The sequence below is a fragment of the Neopelma chrysocephalum genome, unplaced genomic scaffold (genome assembly GCF_003984885.1).
Source record: "Neopelma chrysocephalum unplaced genomic scaffold, ASM398488v2 Primary Assembly neopelma1_25, whole genome shotgun sequence".
NCBI classification, from domain to species: domain Eukaryota; kingdom Metazoa; phylum Chordata; class Aves; order Passeriformes; family Pipridae; genus Neopelma; species Neopelma chrysocephalum.
This window is the reverse complement of record NW_020897694.1, coordinates 40,455,700-40,475,136: the sequence shown is the minus strand read 5'-3', so window position 1 is coordinate 40,475,136 and position 19,437 is coordinate 40,455,700. Positions and strand designations below refer to the sequence as shown.

Sequence of the window (19,437 nt, the reverse complement as noted above, 5' to 3'; positions counted from 1 at the left end):
AAACTATTTCGTGGTTTCAAAACTGTACATCTAAAATTTTTTAGATATTTGTAGCCTAAGGCGACACTAGAAGGCTGTCTACCATGAAAATTCAACTCAGTTACACTGGGATCTTAAGACGGTAACCATAGAAAAAGCTGACATTTATCATTTACTGTCTATTGTCAAACACTGTTTTTAATCAAACTGTGTTTGCTCTATTGCTGTTAAAATCCTTCTTCCAGTTTGGTGCGTTATGAAGTCTGCTTAAAAAAACACCACCACACAACTACAGCTTGGGGGGGTTTGTTTTGTTTTGTAGGAGGACATCAGGGTAGCAGTAGAACAGGGAGATGATATCCTCAGAAGTATTACAAAACCAGTTACTGAGAATCCTGAATACAAACTGAATCAAGATCAGCTAGACAATCAAACAACGGTAGAAAGGTGAGAGGTGTGAAATACTGAACATGCTGCTTTTCTGGGATTTTTTGACCCCTCCCCAGCTCTTTTGCTTAGTTCCATACGCATGCTTTGCAAATAAGCAAATATTGCAATGTGAACATTATAAAATGTTTCAGAAACAACTCCTCTTTTGTCTGTCCTGAGCAAAGTAACCCCCTAATGTCCACTACTGGGTCACCTGGCTATAAGGAAGTGGGGTTGGAGTTCTGGTACCAACAAAACAACACTGTTTTTTTTCTCTTTTGTCATATTTGGACTACATAGTTGAACAGCTTTGCCTTATTTTAAAGAAATCAATGCTTTGTTTAGAGCCTTATGGAAATTTTGCTGCTGTAGGGAAGGCCCTTTTGAAGTGGGAGGGTTTGGGGTTTTTTTCCTTTGAACCTGATATTTATCAACGTTGTTAGTAGCCTTTAAAGGGCTACTAGGGAGTACACCACTTTTGAGGAATCTATGCACCAGTTTCCTATATGCTTCCTTTGGTTAGTAATAGATGTTGTTTTCCTTTGCTTCCTGCCTGTCACCCCCCCCCCCCCGACACACACCTTAAATTACTGCCAGGTTTTTAGACATTATATTGCCATAGGACAGATGTGAATTTTCAGAAAGCTATGAAGGCATAGCTCATTTCCCCCAGGCAGTATTCTGCATTTTTTTTTTAATCTGTCATTCTGTGTTTCTGTTACACTCAGGCTGACTTTTCTTTCCAAATAACTGTCCATTACAATCCACAAAGTTTGGCAGAATTCAGTTTTTTTGGTCACTGTTGCTATCAGCTATCCAAGGACAATGGGGGCGGGGATTGCTAATTTATCCGTAACATTCCTATTCAATACAATATCTGACGGAAGCTGGGACAAACTCTGCGTGTGTCCCTGCCTTTTTTCTAATCAGTTTTAACTTTTAAATTCAGAGTTTGTTTCTGTGCTACTGAAGACAAAAGCTCATTAAAATTCTGATGTGTAGCCTTCCCTGGATGTAGGCTAAGTACAGCAAAGTTCATTGTAAAAACTCCATAGGTTATCAGACTGTCAAATGCAATATTAGAAGATAAGTTAAAAGTAAAAGTATATAGAAATATAACTGAAGAAGGCTTTTTTCATTGTGGTACTGCTGTACACTTGCCTGTGATATTTAAGTAGTAACTCTGCTTGGAAGAGAAGGAGCAATGGCCTTCAGGTTTATTGTGAGCTTTGCTTCAAGGAATGAAATGTAAGGGCAGCTGGCTGGTCACAGCAGTACAAATTTTTACTTTATTTTTCCTTACAGCCTAAGGCTTGGGTTCCTCTGGGTCCTAGCCCACACACTTTTGCATGTTTTATTTATGTGTGTTAGACCCAACTCCCCTTGTCCCCAGGCCAGAGCTGAGGTGCTTCAAATCACACTTGCCCATTTTTCACAACTTAATGTTTGTGTTGGGTTTCAGTTTTACATCAGTTGTTATTCTGTGCAATACTAAAATGTTTCCTGTATCCAGTTTATTTGATCTGGAAAATATTGCTTTGGGGAGACTGTTTACTGTGGAAGATTGCATTGCCCCTTGAAGGTTGTACCCATCATTCTTACAGTAGGATTTTTCTGTATTTTGTTTTGGGTTTTGTCTTTTTTTTTTTTTTAAGACTATTGGCTCAATTACATGAAACAGAAACTGCCTTTGATGAGTTTTGGATTAAGCATCAGCAAAAACTTGAGCAGTGTCTGCGCCTTCGGAATTTTGAACAGAATTTCAGAGAGGTGAGAACTTCTTGGTGACGGTCAATATTTGGTAATATAGAAACGATTCAGAAGAAAATACTTTCTCTTCTTGTTTTTGCAGTTCTTGTGTGTGCTTGAAAGCTTTCTACAACCTTTTTCTTGTACTTGTCCTTACCTGACATACTGCTATCTTTACTACTTTGAATTCTTGCCTACAGAGACATAACAGCTTTCCTTCTGCAGTCTTTTTTCCATGCACCCAGCAGTGTATAAGTGTTCAAAAACTCCTTTGAAACCTGTTCTGTACCACAGAAGTATGAAATGCTTCTGCAATTCTTTCATCTTGCCAATAGGCCCTTTTATGGAACCAAGACTCAACTAAACCTTCTGGCTGAAATTTTATAAAAACTGTCTCCAACACTGTGGGTGGGAATTTGCAACCACACTGTTAGAAGCTGGGTGGAGGCTGGAGCCTGAACTACGATTTTTACAGCCAGTTTCTGATCTCACGTTGTTTAACTCACATGCTTGATGGCATCTACAGTCCCTTTATGCTGGTGTAGCTGATCTCAGAGCACAGCCACTGTATCTTCATGAGAGCAACACTCAGAAACCCTGTTGCAAGTGTGTGTCTGTCTGTCTCTCAACCAGTTGCTAGGGTGGGGACCTCTGCCCCATGTTTTGCTGGGGACATTAATTTTTGCTTTGTATCATTGTCATCTGGTAAAAGCAAGATCATAAATGTTTCCTGAGCTCCATTAGTTTTCCTGCATTTTTTTTCAGTACCAGGAAACAGGATTACTTCAATGCCTTTTCTTTGTTTTCATTTAGAATTGGGGGTAAAGGTAGGCTGACAAAAAAAGTGATTTGTCTCTGTGCCCCAGTAACTGCATAATTTGAGTCACCTGACTGCAAATAGTTACTATCAGCTATTTAATGGATGGGTCTCCAGAGAGGTGCAGCCCTTTTCATTCATTCGTAGCTGTGTCTCATTTCAGGTCAAAGCAGCTTTGGATATTGTGTCTGAGAGACTATCTGCTTTCACAGATGTGGGAAACAGCAGATCACATGTGGAGCATATTTTGAAAGATCTTACCAACTTTGAAGAAAAATCATGTGTAAGAAATCTGCAAGTCTCCTTAATTTCTACTATGACAAAGCATGTGCAGAAGGGAATGGTATTTGGTTGTTGAGTATGTCTTATGAGCAGAGCTTAAGTTGACAACAGGGCAGAATCAGTATCTCAAGTAACATGCAGAAGGAATTTGGAGTAATGTCTTTAGCCATTGGAGCTGAGACTACATCTGAGACTAATTCTAGGGCATCCCTCAATGAAGAGCAGAGTAACCAGTCGCAAAGCGTGATTGCTTCACTGAAGAATTGCTTAAATTGTCTACATAGCCAAGTTTTGCACTTAGTGATCAAGGGGCCACTTCAATTCCTATTAAAGCCACGTGTTTCATTAAATCTTAGAAATTAGAAAGCTGTGTAGTGAATGTACAATATGTTAAAAGATGGCCAACAGAAACATGCACTCTGAACAATGTAGAAAGGGAACCTTTTTCTGATCTGTGCTTCACAGTGAAATATACTGCTCTCTAGGTGAGCTTGTTGTTCTTAAGGCTGAGATAGATATGTTTTAATTTGTGTTCAGATTGCTGCTGTACCCCAGATTGCATACATATACACACAGGATGCTGCTGAATAAGGCATAGGAAGACAATAGTGTTTACTTCACAGGGAGGAATATGATTAAACTTATTAATGTTTCTGAAGTACTCTGGTACAGAAAGGAAGAAGGCATAAAAGTTCTTGGGCATCTGGAAAGACGGGAAGTCACTTTAATTTCTTAATCAAGTCACCTGTTAACTAAAGATGTATTCTTTATCAGCATGAGTATTTTACTGCATAAAAATAATACTGAAATTTTTTTCACTGATCTTGATACAAGGAAAGATTTACCTAAATCAGTACTTGCTTTCTTAGGAAACTGTAGTAAAAGCCAGAATGCTCGCCTCAGAGGGTGATGCTTTTATTCAAAGCAATCATTATGCTGTGGACTCCATTATTCCAAAATGCACTGAACTTCATCATCTCTGTGATGCCTTCACTACTGAGACAGAACAGAGGAGAAATCATCTTAACAAATCTCTGGAACTGCATGACTTACTAGAGAAGGTAAATTTTGAATGGAACAGTTGAATCCCATTTTGTTTGCTAAAACCTCAGTCAACCAGTTGTCATAATGGTAGGTAGTATTATCTTCGTGTGTTGGAAATTTCATCATTAAGTAGCTGAATACATCATAAGTAGAGGTATGAGGTGTTTTAGGCCTCTTAGTGTTTGATGCTGACATTGGTGCATTCTGAGCCTGTTCTCTTCTCTGTTTCTAGTCTATGAAGTGGTGTGATGAAGGAATTTATCTGCTGGCTTCACAGCCAGTAGACAAGTGTCAGTCTCAGGATGGTGCAGAATCAGCATTACAGGAGATCGAGAAATTCCTGGATACTGGTGCTGGCAATAAAATCAAGGAGTTGAATAAAATTTACAGAGAGTATGCACACATCCTCAATGAGGACCTAAAGGTACCAGAAGACGTTTGTGTATCTGTGTGTCCATTTGTTTATTTTAGAATTGCTCTCTTGTACTGCCATTGATAAAGCTAAATAATCAGTACTAGGAGTTATACCTGGGAATTGTAAAGCCTACACATTTCCTTACCTATGTCTTGTCATATCTTTGGATGAGCATTAAGGATTTCAGAGTCTTTTAATAACTACTTCAGTTTTTTCAGACAGTAGGATTGCTTTTAAAGAAAAAATTCTCCTGAGTATTTGAAGTATCTTATTTTTTTTATGTAGCAGAACCATGATACTTTCTGTCCTTGATATTTGCACACTTCTGCTTTGTAACTGCTTTTGGTTTTTTGGTGTTTTTGTTAAGAACTTGAGAACATATCCCTTTTCCTCTTGGTTGATCTCTTCATGTAACAGAACCTTTAGACACTGTCAAAGAAACTTTTCCTTTTTTTAAATTGAAAACCTGAATCCCAGATTTCTCTATAACAAGCACACAAAATACTTTATGAAGTAATGTTCCAATTTTTAAATGTACTAAATGACAGTAAATTATGCCTTGTTAGGAGAGAAGAGTTAGGGTAATATTTCCATACATGGTATAAAAGTAATTGCAATTTCAAATCAGTATGAGTTAAATGTCAATATAACTTGTTGATAGGTCTCTGACAGGAATTTAAAAATTTTAATAAATTATTTAAATCATTATTTTAAGTTATTTTTTTTCTATGGCAATGGTAGGATCATGTGCAAAAGGTTTTCCAGAAGCAAGAAAGTATGGAAGAAATGTTTCAAAAGAGACAAATAAGTCTTAAGAAACTGGCAGCTAAGCAGACACGTCCTGTTCAGCCTGTTGCACCAAGACCAGAAGCATTTGTAAAATCTCCTTGTACCTCTCCAGGTAAGTAACTGTATGTGCCTTTAATTTTTTTGTGCTATGCTGAGAAACTCAAAGAAACTTTCAGCCATAATTTGTGGTTGCACAAACATCTGTGTCAGATCTGATCAAGTTTTAATTGCTGTTTGATTCTGGTTTACCTACTTAGGTCTTCAAAGAGAATATGTACCCAACTCAGAAAGCAGTGCACTTCGGAGGGTAAACTACAGAAGAGGAAAGGTAATTTTTTTTCCTTTGTTTTTTTCATGTATGTACTGCTTGAGAAAGTCATAATACAATGGAATATTCAGGAACTCTCAAGAAGGATGAGGCAATTCCACTGGAAAAGGGATGATATTGTCCCTATAGAAGTAACTCTGGTGAAACAGTCACATGGTTTAAATAGAGGCTGCTTTGTTGCTGGGCTGAGTATGAGGGAAGGTAAAGTAAATAGTTGCCAATATTAGGAAAAATGTTAAGGGCAGCAAAATATAAAATCTATGAACAGGAAACATTTATTATTTGCCAGTAGTAATTGGCTACTCTTAAAACTGGTGAGAGTGAAGAGGTAGTTGTCGTTGGCTCCAAGACAGCTTCACCTGAACTAATGGGTTGCCATTCCCAAGTGGGGATGGTCTTCCTGCCCCACCTCCAGCAAGGAAAGTAACCTAATGGCAGAAACAGAAACAAATAGTTTCTCACTGGGTTGGAGAGTTGAATCAACTCAGCGAAGGTTCAGCAAAAGGCAATGCAAGGAGAAAAGCAGGACCACATGACCAGGATGGACAACATTTGGAGAACAGGGTTAGTTCAAGGTGGGGTTGAAAGCAGAGCCTCTTTCTTTTTTTCAGCAAGCCATAGTTAGGTTTAGCCATTACAGTAGGAGTTTTAAGAGTGAATCTCTGTGTCAAGAACTAGAAAGTTAGCACAGTACCTTATTTTTAGCTTGAAAAACAGACTAGGGCCAGTGTTGCCTACAAGATTATGCTGATGCTTTGATGTTGCCTTTCTGGAAAAGGGACTTTGAACCACCATCTTTTTGAAACTGGCCTCTTGTGGAGAACTTCTTGTGTCCAAATGTTCAAGATCTTCAGGATGACTTGGATTTTTTTTGCAGCATTCTTGCAAATTGCCTTAATTTTTAATGGAGTACAGTCTTTCCAGTGAAAAGGCATACTAGTAGAGCTGAGCACAAAGCTTTGTATTTTAAAGCATTTTCGCCTCATATGTGATGCCATGATTAATTTTTTTCATTGTTTATTTGTTTCTTTCTTTAGAGTGAAATGACTGACTTGCATCAAAGCAGAGGAGGATCTACAATGGATGATGAAGAAAACCTAGCTGTGTTACGACAGTAAGTATATTTTGATAAGCAAAAAAATGTGCTTTTTTTCTGATTTGGTTCCAGCAAAGCCTGAGTTTGGCTAAGAATTTGATAAGACATTTCTCTGGAAGTGTCTTTGATAAGATGCTTCTCTGAAATAAGCCTCAGTGCTTTTTGAAATGCATTGGCTCTGCTCTGTACACAAAGGAAGATATTTCAGTCTGTCTGCAGCATTATTTATAGTTTGTGTAGTACTAGACTCTACCTTTGCTGCAGAGAGGTAATGCTATGGCAGGATAACGACATATGTTCATTTCAGAGATGACATAGTTTTGAGTAATAAGCCTCCTGTAAATCAATTGGAGGTTTTGGTCTCCATGCCTCAAGACTCTTTTTGTTGGACTCTTTTTAGTCCCTGTTTTGATAAATGTTACCAAAAATCATTTATACAAAAACTGAACAGCATCACTTTTATTAAAGAAATAACTTGGTTCCACCTGCAATGCATAAAGCAGATCTTGCATTTTCACCTGTAAACTGGCTACTTATATGATCTTTTCACTGTTTCAACCTTGTGTTACAACATACAGAATCACAAAGGAAGGGCTGGGGGAACGTATGTTGCTTGACTGTTGGGGAAATTAAAGCAGCGTTGAGATATTTGAAGTGTGCCCTAAATGCCTCTAATTTAAAATCACCAGTGTAGTTTTAAGTCTGTATTTGATAATCCTATGCAGCTCTAACTCCAACTCACATGATACTTATGAACACAGCATAACCAGAGTTTGTATGTACAGTGATAAAAGGCTTCACAGCTTCAATTCAGTTACTACAACACTTCAACTGGTAAACTTGACTTTTTGTCTGTTTAAACGCATTTTCAAAAAATTTAAAATGTTTTAAAAATACGTATCTCTCAATAGGGATATATCAACTGCTGACAGAAATATACATGAAGCATCACATTTTCCATTACCTGGAAATTGTTCTTTTATTGTCTAAAGTAAAGTAGAAACACAGACAAAGTTAATGTTGCCTCATTACTTTGCATGAGTGAACAGGCCCACCTTAATTGTCATTCTTTGTCCACAGGCATGTAATTAATGAACTTATTGAGACTGAACGAGCATATGTGGAAGAACTTCTCTGTGTTCTTGAGGTAAAGATTGAATTTCACTGTGGCTGCTAGTGAATCTACTTGTCTATTCCATTTCATGGATGCTCTTAGGTTTTCCTTACCACTGTAAAGCCTCTGTTTGTCCTGTCAAGCAGTATGATCATTGTATCTCTCCTTTCTCATCATATTTTCACGGAGGCAGCAATGCGCAATTTTTTTCTAGAAATATTCATACAACTAGATTTTTTCTATCAGAAAAAACAAATTGAGCGGAAAATAAGATATGACTTAGTATTTAGGTGGGACATAGTGAGATTTGTAATGGTCGTTAATTCCTGCAAAAATGCTTTCCAGACTCTTGGGCCAGCTCCAGGAAGGTCATGTGTCACACAAGAATGTGAATCTGCATCGAGAGAATCTTGTGTCAGAGGAGAAAATTTGTTTCTTGCATCCCTCTTTGCATGTCTTTGTCGTCTTCCACATCTTGGTTTCAACTGTGGGAACAGAATGCCTTTTAGTAATATCCTCATTTTAAATCATCAAGGAAGCAAAGGTGCTCCTTTTGCTCTACACTTGAGGAGGCACAATTGCAGTACTGCAGAGTTGTTTGCACAATTGCACTGCGCTATTCTGTTATTCCTTAAGTTTAAGTCTTCAGATACGGATGTGTCGTATTTTCTTGTAATCCAATTTTACTGTAGGGGATGATGAAGTTGTAGATAACTAGGGTTGAACTATTTTAATCAGGATGAATTGGAATTGAGCCAAGTGAGTACTCTCAGTGTCCGTACCAATGTTAAGCTCCTAGATAGGAGCTGTCTTAAGTTATTGGCCAGGATTGATAATTTCTGAGAACATACCTTCAAGTAAGGGTACTGTATGAGAGTTTTGGACTCTTGTCCTGGTTTTGCTAGTATGTGCTCGGCTTCCATTTATGTCCTGTGCCCAGTCCAAGTGCTAGAAGTGTTGATTACACTAGGATGGTTTGACACATGGTAATAAAGCAAGATGGGTCTGGAGTGGACCTGAATAATAGTTTTATTCTCTGCTTTTTTAGGCAATGCCATCTGTACAGTTCTAGTCCATAAAATCAAGAACTTGAATAATTGGAGGATTTTTGGTCCTTACTGCTGCTACCAGAGGGTTTTTGCAGAATCTTTCTATTCCCATAGTATTACTCTTGTTTTCCATAGAGTATAGTGAAACCCTTGTCTTGCTAGGCCAAGCTGTCTTGGTTTTCTGCCAGAGTGATAGACTCTTCAGTTCTCTGACCATGCCAGGCATGACTCCTTGCCGTTTGGGATTCCTCTCTCTTGAACTTGGGTTATTGGGGCTGCCAGCAGTAATTCTGGATCAATACATGCTGAGGTATGGTTCAATGGCAGTCTTCCAGCTTTCGAGTAATTCTTGTTATTAATCCATAGTTCTGGCTGTTCTCCCAGTTTCTTTGTTTCTCCTATTCTAATAGTCTTTCCATTTTTCATGTAAAATAACCTGATACTCCTTTGTAGGGACAGTGTCTCTTCTTATTATGTCACGTTTATTTGCCATGCATCTTCTGTCTGCCAAAGATTCTGATAGAAAAAAAAGCAAGGTAGTTCCCAAGATTGATTATTGAGAAACTGCAATCACTACTTTTATGCAAGTTTGATAGTTTTTCTTTTATTAATAACCACAATCATCCCACTTTAGTCTGTGAAATTCAGTAATTTTTACTGGGAAAAAATATTGGACTAGTCTGGTTTTAGGTATTGAATTCTGCACCTCTTTCCATTTACTTTGATGTTTTTACAACAGCTTTCAAATACATTTCCTTACCTGTGTCTTGTCATATCTTTGGATGAGCATTAAGGATTTCAGAGTCTTTTAATAAGAAAGACTAAGCAAAGCCTTTTATATTCTTTAAGTAAGATTAAATAATCTCTGTGGCTGCATAAAGTAGCTTGCTCTCTCTTTCCTTAAAACACAACTACTGCATAGGTAGTAAAACATGAATGTTTTATATTAAATTTTAAAAATAAGGACTACATAAGCCTAAGGTGGAAAAAAAATTGACAGAAGTTTTTTGTCAATGTATGGATTTCATGCTTTTGTTCTTTCAAAATTCCAAAGTAATCAGCTCTGTCAGGCTTCTTTTCAACTCAGTTAAATTAGGTATCCTGTCTTTATGCCAACATTGACTATGCTGCTATGTTCAGCATCATCTTTACTTCAAGTGGAAATGAATCATTCTCTTCATGCATCTCTTCATATGAACTGCATGGTCGCTGCAGTTGTTCTTTCCCTGTTAAAAATGTTTAGCTTCATTTTATATGGATTATTTTTATAATTTTTAAGGCTGTACCATTTTTATTAATTTATTTATTCTACCCTCTCTCTTTCAGACTCTGCATTTTCTTGTTTGGGGTAGAGATATGGGGGGGGGACCGATAGTTAACTGTCTATGAGCTCCAGCATCTTCGCCTAGACCACTGGATTTTTTCCTTTTTTTTTATGTGGTGATTGAGGAAAAAAAAAAATCAAGATTTTTAAAGGGATGATTCTGTTTTTTTAAAAAAAATTAGTCACTGTCCTATCCAAATGCTTGAATTCTTCAGGTTAGCTGACTTTACTAGCAAGTTCTCCTACTTTTTGTACTTTGGACCACACTTTGAAATTGAAGTTCCTAACTGTAGGTGCTTATATTTTCTTTTAATTTGTCAGTTTGTTATAATTTGGTGTAGTTTATTATAATCAGTGTGACTAATGTAATGATCACCTTGTGTTTAAAAAAATTTAAAAAAACAAACAAACAAACAAAAAAAAAAAAACCAAAAAAAACACACACCAAAAACCCAAACCACAAGTACATTTCTAAATGTACTTACATTAAGAAATCTGCCTTGAATGCAAGTACTGGAGCATTCTTGCGCTTTTCTAGTTTATTGGTTGGGGATGTTTTGGTTGGGGTTGGGGGTGGGTGGGAGTGTTTAGTTTTTTTTTAGTGTTTTGAGAGAACACCAATTAGTGACCTCGAGACCAGAGGAAAACACAGTCTTGGGCTAAAGCCACCTTTGTACTCTTGTCCTTATCTGTGCCAGATAAACAGATGTGTGCTTATATGACAAATGGAAGATGTTAGAATCTAAAGTTACGACTTTTGGTACCAAAGCTAATGGAAGTGCATTAAAGATAGAATTTGTAGCTCAGTGATTTCTGTTACCTGCAGAGATAACTACAGTCAGCTTGTTCCTTCATACGAATGTCTGAGACAGGCATGAAGGTTTGTGTGTGTACTGGAATTGTGGCTTTAAACTCAGATGTGTAAAGCCTTAACAGGAAGAGTATGAACTATAGTTTGTAAGCAGTATGGGAATGCAGAGCCTTTCCTTGGTGAAAATGATTGCAAAATTTTTCATCCTTGCTTAACTAGAATCGCAGGAATTATTAAAGTGTCCTTCTAAAAACTGTGTGTGTATCTGACTGGGCTGATGGAAAAACAGATTTTGTATGCTTCTTTCATGATTAATACTGAGCTCTTTCTTCACTATCAGGCTGAAGGCAGACTGCCATGTCAGAGAGGGAAGGTACTGCAAGTAAAGGGAGAAAATCATTGTGCCTCTCTCCTGTGTTGCAGGGTTATGCTGCAGAGATGGACAACCCCTTAATGGCTCATCTTATTTCACCAGAACTCCAAAATAAGAAAGATATCTTGTTTGGGAATATGGAAGAAATTTATCACTTTCACAACAGGTGGGGATTTGCATTCAGATCTAAAAAATAGCTTTTGCATGGGATTCTTTACTTTTTAATTTTTTTACATTGCTAAAAGAGCCTTACTGAGTTCTACTTGTCTGTCTGCTCATCAACATTTGTATTACATAGAAGAGGTAAAGCAAAATATCTGTAAAAGATGAGTGAAGCTGTGTGAAACTGCATGTTTGCAGTACAGAGGTAAAATTTTGCATTGTGGTCCTCTTCCTGAAGCAAGTTATTTGGATCTGCAAGCTAATTAAAGTAAGGTTTCTTTAGTTTTTTTTTAGTTTTTTGTGATATTTGCTGTGGAAAGTAAATTATTATTCTAAACCTCAGATTCTCAACTCTTAAGGTGTTGTCCCAACTCTTACATCTGGTTGAGGCTGATTAATTTTATATATCCATAGATGTATAAAATTAATATATATTTTTATATATTAAAAATATATATGGAGTGACCTCTGCAGTTTGAGTCCTTGCTGCTAGAGGGGTATTTCTTCACAGGATAATATTTAAATTGATAGTAAAGATAAATTGATTTTCAAGAGAAGTTAAGCATATTAAATAGTTGTTTCTTATTCAGGCAAAACTAGAATGGAAGGTTTAGCCACTGATTTTTTTTGGGGGGGTGAGTTTTTTTTCTAGATTTGGGAACATGGAGTTTGGTTGGTTTGTAGTATTTGGAAGGAAAACCCAAACACTTTGAACTGTATAAATCCTACTGCTGAATATATAAGGCAGGGAAACAAAATCCTCCTTTCCTCTCCAGTCTGATATTTTATTTCAGTTGTAGCAATAGTAAACTAAAAGAAATTGCTCAGAATTTTTGGTTTAATTTGCTATGCCTTTTAATGTACATGATCTAGAAGAATTTTGTTTAGTTTCGTAGTACAGAATTACAACTGTTTCCAAAAGTTTAGAAAACGGATTGCAAGAGTGTGAACATTTATGATAACTTTTTTTTAACGTGTGTTCTAAGAAAATCTTCTTCCTCATAGAATATTCTTGAGAGAATTAGAAAACTATGTAGAATACCCAGAACTAGTAGGACGGTGCTTTCTGGATCAGGTACGTGTGTCATCTTTTGCTGGCACTTCATTCATAAAGCCTCTCTAGGACTGTAACGTATGAGTGTCATTTTCATGTAGTAATTACCACCACATCCCTTTTGTTTGTCCTGAGCATGTAATAGGTTGAGAATGTAGATGTTAATTGAGAGCTGGGGATACTTTCCCCTGTGCAGGGTAATTAATTTTATTAGAAAAAGCTACTATCTTGTGAAAAGAAAACTGCTTTTTTTAAGGTGGCAGTTAGGAAAGCATGAAGAGGAGTCATGACTGCTTTGTTTCACATCACTATAAATGGTTTGTTTACTTGGTTAGATTTCTTTATTGGATTGTTGTTATTGTTCTTTCCTGTTTTCTTTAAAGAGTACATCTCAACAGAGTAAGTCCAAAATATAGAAAAATATAAAAATAGAGAAAGCTGTGACAAAATTAAACTTTTTTAATCTGAGATTTATTAAACCATGAGTCTCACCTAAAGTATACTACAGGCTAAATATGAATGTGTTTATGGAAATCAATCTCCTGTTTTTTGCTATCTATTGATGCTCTAAAGCTCCTGAGAGGAGCCATCCTTCCTCCTTCTATTTACTGGCATCCATGGAGATGCAGTTTCCTAAAACAGAGGGACAGAGGTACTTCTGTATCTGCTGATTTCCTACCTGGTCTTTCATGTATAGCTAAGGTTACTGTGACATTTTCAACAGTATTTATTTCCTTTTCCATTCAACAAGTGCTGAAGTCATGCTCTTTAGGTGCCAAAGTGATAAGGGGAAACAAACTGCTTGATCTACCTTAGCGTGACTCCCAATGAAAAACACATTCCTGAAATGAAGAAAAAGACAAAGTCTTTTTAAAAAGTTGCATAGAGGGACTCATGGTTGGGCATTCATAAAAATATTTTTCATATTGTAATAGAAATATATTTGTAAAAACAATATTTACTTCTTTGTAAGATGCTTAACATTCAACTGAAGCAAAAAAATAACGGGAACATTTTATTCTGTTGTTCCAAGTACCAAAATAGGAACCATTACAAAATTGGTGATTTTGCAATTCCTTGAGGCATCTCAAGCAAAAAACAATGATTCAATTTTTGTTGGTGGTGGTTTTTTTCATAACATTAGTGATTATGAAAAAAAAATCTTATGAACTTTGTCTGTTAAAGTCACAAGAATTTATTAACTTTTTTCTTGTCTCCCCAATTCCAGATGGAAGATTTCCAGATTTATGAAAAATACTGTCAAAATAAACCTCGATCTGAAAGTTTGTGGAGGCAGTTTTCAGATTCTGTATTCTTTCAGGTATGCTTGCTTGAATCCCTAAAATAACAGGGGTTTTGTTTTTGCTGGGGCCTGGGGTTTTTGTTTGGTTTATTTTTACTTAATCATCTCAAGAACAAATAACACAAATATTGATTAGTGTCCTGATGAAATTCAACACTGATTACAGGAATGTCAAAGGAAACTTGATCACAAACTCAGTTTGGACTCATACTTACTGAAACCGGTTCAAAGAATAACCAAATATCAACTCTTGCTAAAGGTATGTGTTACTGAACTATAATGCTAAGTATGTTTTGTGCATTTGTATTTTTAAATGCTGCTTCTCTCAGCCTGCTGGAGAGAAACCTAAAAGTTAGTGAGTGGATATATAAATGGAAACAGATAAATCCCAGTCCATCAGCTTTCAACACGGTTATTTTTTCTTTTAGTCAAAAAACTGCTAGTAAGCAAATGTTACACAGAGACACCTTGTGTAACTACTTTTGCCCATAGATTTCTGCTGAAGAGAAGAATGAAAAGTTGATGAGGGGAAACAGAAGGACCAAGAAACCTTTGCAACAAAGAAAAGAATATCTCAAGTACTTATTACTATTTAGTCATAGTCACCCCACTATTTGGGAAGAACTTGCCTTGCTGGGTTCTAGGAAACGCACTTGACAGACAGCACTTATGAAGGATGCTGTTGTCACTCACATTAACATGCTATACTGAGCAAAATGAGAGCAATATAATAACATAAATTTATTCAAATTAATGTATAATGTTTTGCCATGTTTGAAGTAAGAACTATTTCTCACACAGACACATATTTCAGTGGTTGTATTTAACAGTAGCTTAAAAAATTTGCCTCAGGCCACATTTACTCTCAAGTTAAAACTGAGCTGTTAACAGCTTCTAAAGAATTAATTACATTTAAGCTTGTGTAAAGAGAGGAGTTCCCAAATTGAGTGTTAAAATTTGAACATTCCTAGTTGTTGCTATTTCCAAAGCTAAGTGTGTTGGCTTTCCCTTCCGCTCAGGAAATGCTGAAGTATAGTAAGAACTGTGAAGGTGCTGAAGATCTTCAGGAAGCACTAACTTCTATACTGGGCATTCTTAAAGCAGTTAATGATTCTATGCACCAGATAGCCATTACAGGTTACGATGTGAGTAGCAGTATTTTTACTTACTTTTAAATTTCTTTTCATTTCTTTCTTAGATGTATGTAAAGCATACTCTATACTGTGTACTAATAAATAATGAGAAGAATATTTTACAAAAGGTGCCTGTAAACTGAATTGTGTAATGAGAATAATGGAAAATGGATCTCTCTATACTCTTCTGAAGTTTTCTTGCTATGAATAATGTTTTGCTGTGTCTATCCAAGTTTTTTTCTTTGATTTACTTGACACTGAGTTAGAAACTGAAAACTGTCATGAAGAGTCTGGTTTAGGCTACTGCCAAATGGGAGTCGCTACTAAGTTTTTATATCTATGTGTAAAAATACACCCAAAACTTCCAATTACAAAAGATAACAAAAGCCAAAAGACCATATAAGCATCTTTGGAGCAGAGTTTGGGCAAAGAAACCGAACAACCAAATATGTGTGTTGTGCTTCCTCCTCTCTCTGTGTAGTTCTCTGTATCTCTGCTACCGGTACTCTTGACTGTAAAATTCTGCCTGAACAGCATTGGCCAGTGAAAATTACTTGTAAAAATCCAACACTGACTTTATTACATTTCCAAATCCAACATAAACACTGATGTGAGAGATTACTTGGAATGACAGACTTGTAAAGACCTGTTCAGAATGTGTGTTTTGGTTCAATGTTATGTCTTTGTAGTTATAAATATCAGTTCTTTTGTTCCAGGGAAACCTGAATGAGCTGGGCAAGCTTTTAATGCAGGGATCTTTCAATGTCTGGACTGATCATAAAAAGGGTCATGCAAAGGTGAAAGATTTGGCACGTTTCAAGCCAATGCAGCGACACCTCTTCCTCCACGAGAAAGCAGTGCTGTTCTGTAAAAAGCGAGAAGAAAATGGAGAGGGATATGAGAAAGCACCTTCTTACAGCTACAAACACTCCTTAAATGTAAGACGCCAAACAGTCCAGCAAGGTCGAGGTACTGGGGGCTTAGCCTGCAGTAGTACAACATTCTAGCTTTTTCTCTGCAAAGCTGTGTTGCAGCATTGCACTGAGAACTTCACTCTTTCAGGCAAACCTGACTGGTACTGCAGGTCTGTGTTATTTTGTGTTGCTGTTTCTTAAATGGCATTTTTTGAGAAAATCCAAATGGTAATAGGACAGCTGAACAGCAGTTGCATTAATCACACAGAAAATGTAGAGCAGGGTAGTATAAAATAGATGTAAGAGTCCATGGTCTGGGTTTTAAGAGATATCTGACGAGTCAGTCTCAAAGTAATGTACCTAAACCTTTCTTTCCTCCAAGGTAGCCAGCACTAAAGCACTGAATCTCTTGTGTACAACATGCAGATGATATATTATTCATTTCTTTGAGCAAGAAGCCAAATGTGGTTTTCCTTTTCAGAAATAGGGTACCACAGAATGCTAGTATCCACTTGCTTCTGTTCTTACTGCAATTACAATGTGCTAAGTGAGCTTCTGTTCTATTTGCTTCCAGATGGCTGCAGTTGGAATAACAGAAAATGTCAAAGGTGATGCAAAAAAATTTGAAATTTGGTATAATGCAAGGGAAGAAGTTTACATTATACAGGTAAATAATATGCCACTCTGGGGGGGGGGGGGAAGAGAGAGAGAGAAAAAAGGGAAGCAGAAGTCTAACCCTAATCCTCTGTTATATCACTGATAGAGTGCGATGAGGAAATGTAGGAAAAAAAAACCCAAACCACCACCAGATTAATTCATAAGGTAGTTTCTTAATATATTTTAATTGAAGAGTCTCCTGGGGGAAAAACAAATCACATTCTACAATAACCACAGAGGATATTGTATACACCATTACTGTAGCTGCCACTGACTCGGGCCAGTTGTTGCCCAACTCTGCCAACTGCCAAGCCAAGTGGATGGCTTGGGGGAGATGGGATTTGACTGTCACACATGCATAACCTCTGCCTCAGCATGTTCCAGTTGCTACAACTAGTTTCTGTTCACAGAAGTATTGGAGATGGAGTTTTGTCTGCCCCTCTGGAAAAATTCCTCTGAGGCTGTGCTTTGGCATCCAGCTATTTGTGTAATAAGTATTCTATGCTTGATGGCTGATTGTATTTATTTTTGGGTAGGCACCAACCGCTGAAGTTAAAGCTACTTGGGTAAATGAAATAAGAAAAGTGCTGACGAGTCAACTGCAGGCATGCAGAGGTAAAATATTTTGGAGATACATAAAATATTTTGGAGATACATATATATTTGGGACCCCTGGTGGCCTAGTGGTTAGGATGCGGCACACTCACCGCAGCGACCCAGGTTCGATTCCCGGTCCCCCGGGCAGATGGAGCTCGTTAGCCCTGTGAGGCCATCCATCTATGAGAAGGTCACTCTAAACAAACCTACGTCCTGAGGACCTCACTGTCATTGTCCAAGCCTGCTTGGCCCCGGCAGATGAACCTTGGGATTAAAGGGTGGACTCAGTTCAGCGCATGCTGTGTCTCACCTAAAAAATCCATTGCGCAGGCTGGAAAGGTAAAAGACCTTTCCCAAAATCTTCGTTCGCGAAGACTGGCCATACATACATATATATTTAATCTATTTTCTCTTTGAACTTCAAATCCTGCCCGGTATATCTTCCCTATGTAGGACACAAATCTATTTTAATAGTTCTTTTTCTTTCCTCCATTACAGAAGCTAGTCAGCACAGGACACTAGAGCAAACACAGAGCTTACCTCTACCTCTACCAGCATCATCTTGTGCAAGGTAAGTATATATGTTGTCAAATCAGCCTGGCTGTCTTATAAATATACTAATACATCTGGTTTGCATTACTTCATTAATCCTATCCCTTAATACTGGTCCTTGTGTTTTAAGGCTTTTTAGTTCTCTTCCTACTATAAAGCTATAGAGCTTTGATTTTATACATATCCAGAACTGCTAAACTGAGCAGCAATGGCTTGGGCTTTGCCAGTTGATAGAGAATAACACAGAAAAGTCATTTTCTGTGCCAGCCAAAATCCTGGTGATATTATGGGTCTGCTTGTTGAACAGCTAATTATATATGTTACAGTCCAAATAAGAGTTTTATGGAGCAACCTTTTTCCTCCTTCATTGTTCTTTTCTTTCATGTGGATTAAACTTTTCTTCCTTTTCCAATGTCCAATGTAACCTTCCTTTTTGTCTTTTCAGGGCATTATCTTTTCTCTGTCCCTTGTTCTTTTTTTCCAATTTTCCTTTTTTTTTTTACATAAGTGATATGTAAATTCTTCCAGTGTCCCAGCTCCTTAGTCAAGTTTTTCTTGTTTTGCATCCTTCACCATCCCAACCTGTATATTCTTCTGTCCCTTACCTGCTGCTTTGTCCTTGTCTGACACCTCTTCACTGCTACTCTGTTTTTTCATATGTGTATATCTATCTACCCATAAGCCCTCGTGCTCCTGTCTTCAGTTTCCACATGGTGCATGCTCAAATATGTATTGGTAGCTCTTTACACTGTGTCTTTTATGCATCTACTTATTGCTTAGGAAGAATTTCCCAGATACATAGTATTTGTGGAGTGTCCTTCTCTATTTCATTCCCAAATGGAGGTGTGATGGGAATCCAGCTGCAAGATCCACCCCAAGGACTTTGTTCATCCCTCATCTGTTCCTGTGTTAAGTGCTTCCAGGAGTCAACTCCTTTATCTTTCTTCTTTTTTTCCTAATATGTTCAGGAGGAACCTGTAGGCTGCAAATGAGTGGAAGCTGACCTGAGCCATCTTTTCAGTAGCTCCCACTGCCATAGTTCATGCAATTGCAGCCAGTTAGGAGAGGTGTTTCTCATTTGTATGTGCTCATGGTCTTTAAATGCGCAATCACCAATTACTTTCTCAGTCCTGGAAGCTATGATTTGGGAAGTAGTAAATAAATGTTTTTCAGCCTATATATCTATATGTAAAAGACAAACTGTGACTGAAGGTCCTCACCGCTGTTCAGACCCAAATTTGCTAGAAATGTATTGATTGTCTTAATTTTCTTCCAATAAACAGTCCTTCACGAAACCACATCAGAAATACCAAAAAAATGGAGGAGAAAAAAGCTGATCTCACAAGTCTAGAAGGTTATGTCACTACAGTAGCACCAAAGTACCCTGAGAAAGGCAAAGGTGAGTTTACACGTATGTGTAGTTGTCTTTAATTGCGAAAAGCATGCCTTGCACTGCAGTTGCACAG

At 37.3% G+C, this 19,437-nt stretch overlaps 1 protein-coding gene across 9 annotated transcripts in view; it reads left to right on the top strand.

The window, feature by feature from the left end:
• Positions 1 to 19,437, top strand: part of MCF2L (MCF.2 cell line derived transforming sequence like) — a 162,921-nt gene that overhangs the window by 134,653 nt on the left and 8,831 nt on the right. For all 9 annotated transcript variants that reach the window (XM_027675055.1, XM_027675061.1, XM_027675057.1 and 6 more), the window contains 19 exons: positions 302 to 426; positions 2,064 to 2,178; positions 3,138 to 3,257; positions 4,126 to 4,317; positions 4,533 to 4,724; positions 5,457 to 5,616; positions 5,762 to 5,832; positions 6,870 to 6,946; positions 8,009 to 8,075; positions 11,650 to 11,765; positions 12,767 to 12,836; positions 14,044 to 14,136; positions 14,285 to 14,377; positions 15,138 to 15,263; positions 15,968 to 16,189; positions 16,740 to 16,832; positions 17,359 to 17,437; positions 17,918 to 17,990; positions 19,255 to 19,370. In XM_027675055.1, coding sequence (XP_027530856.1) covers positions 302 to 426; positions 2,064 to 2,178; positions 3,138 to 3,257; positions 4,126 to 4,317; positions 4,533 to 4,724; positions 5,457 to 5,616; positions 5,762 to 5,832; positions 6,870 to 6,946; positions 8,009 to 8,075; positions 11,650 to 11,765; positions 12,767 to 12,836; positions 14,044 to 14,136; positions 14,285 to 14,377; positions 15,138 to 15,263; positions 15,968 to 16,189; positions 16,740 to 16,832; positions 17,359 to 17,437; positions 17,918 to 17,990; positions 19,255 to 19,370 — 2,200 coding nt within the window. The remainder of the gene's footprint in view (positions 1 to 301; positions 427 to 2,063; positions 2,179 to 3,137; positions 3,258 to 4,125; positions 4,318 to 4,532; positions 4,725 to 5,456; positions 5,617 to 5,761; positions 5,833 to 6,869; positions 6,947 to 8,008; positions 8,076 to 11,649; positions 11,766 to 12,766; positions 12,837 to 14,043; positions 14,137 to 14,284; positions 14,378 to 15,137; positions 15,264 to 15,967; positions 16,190 to 16,739; positions 16,833 to 17,358; positions 17,438 to 17,917; positions 17,991 to 19,254; positions 19,371 to 19,437) is intronic.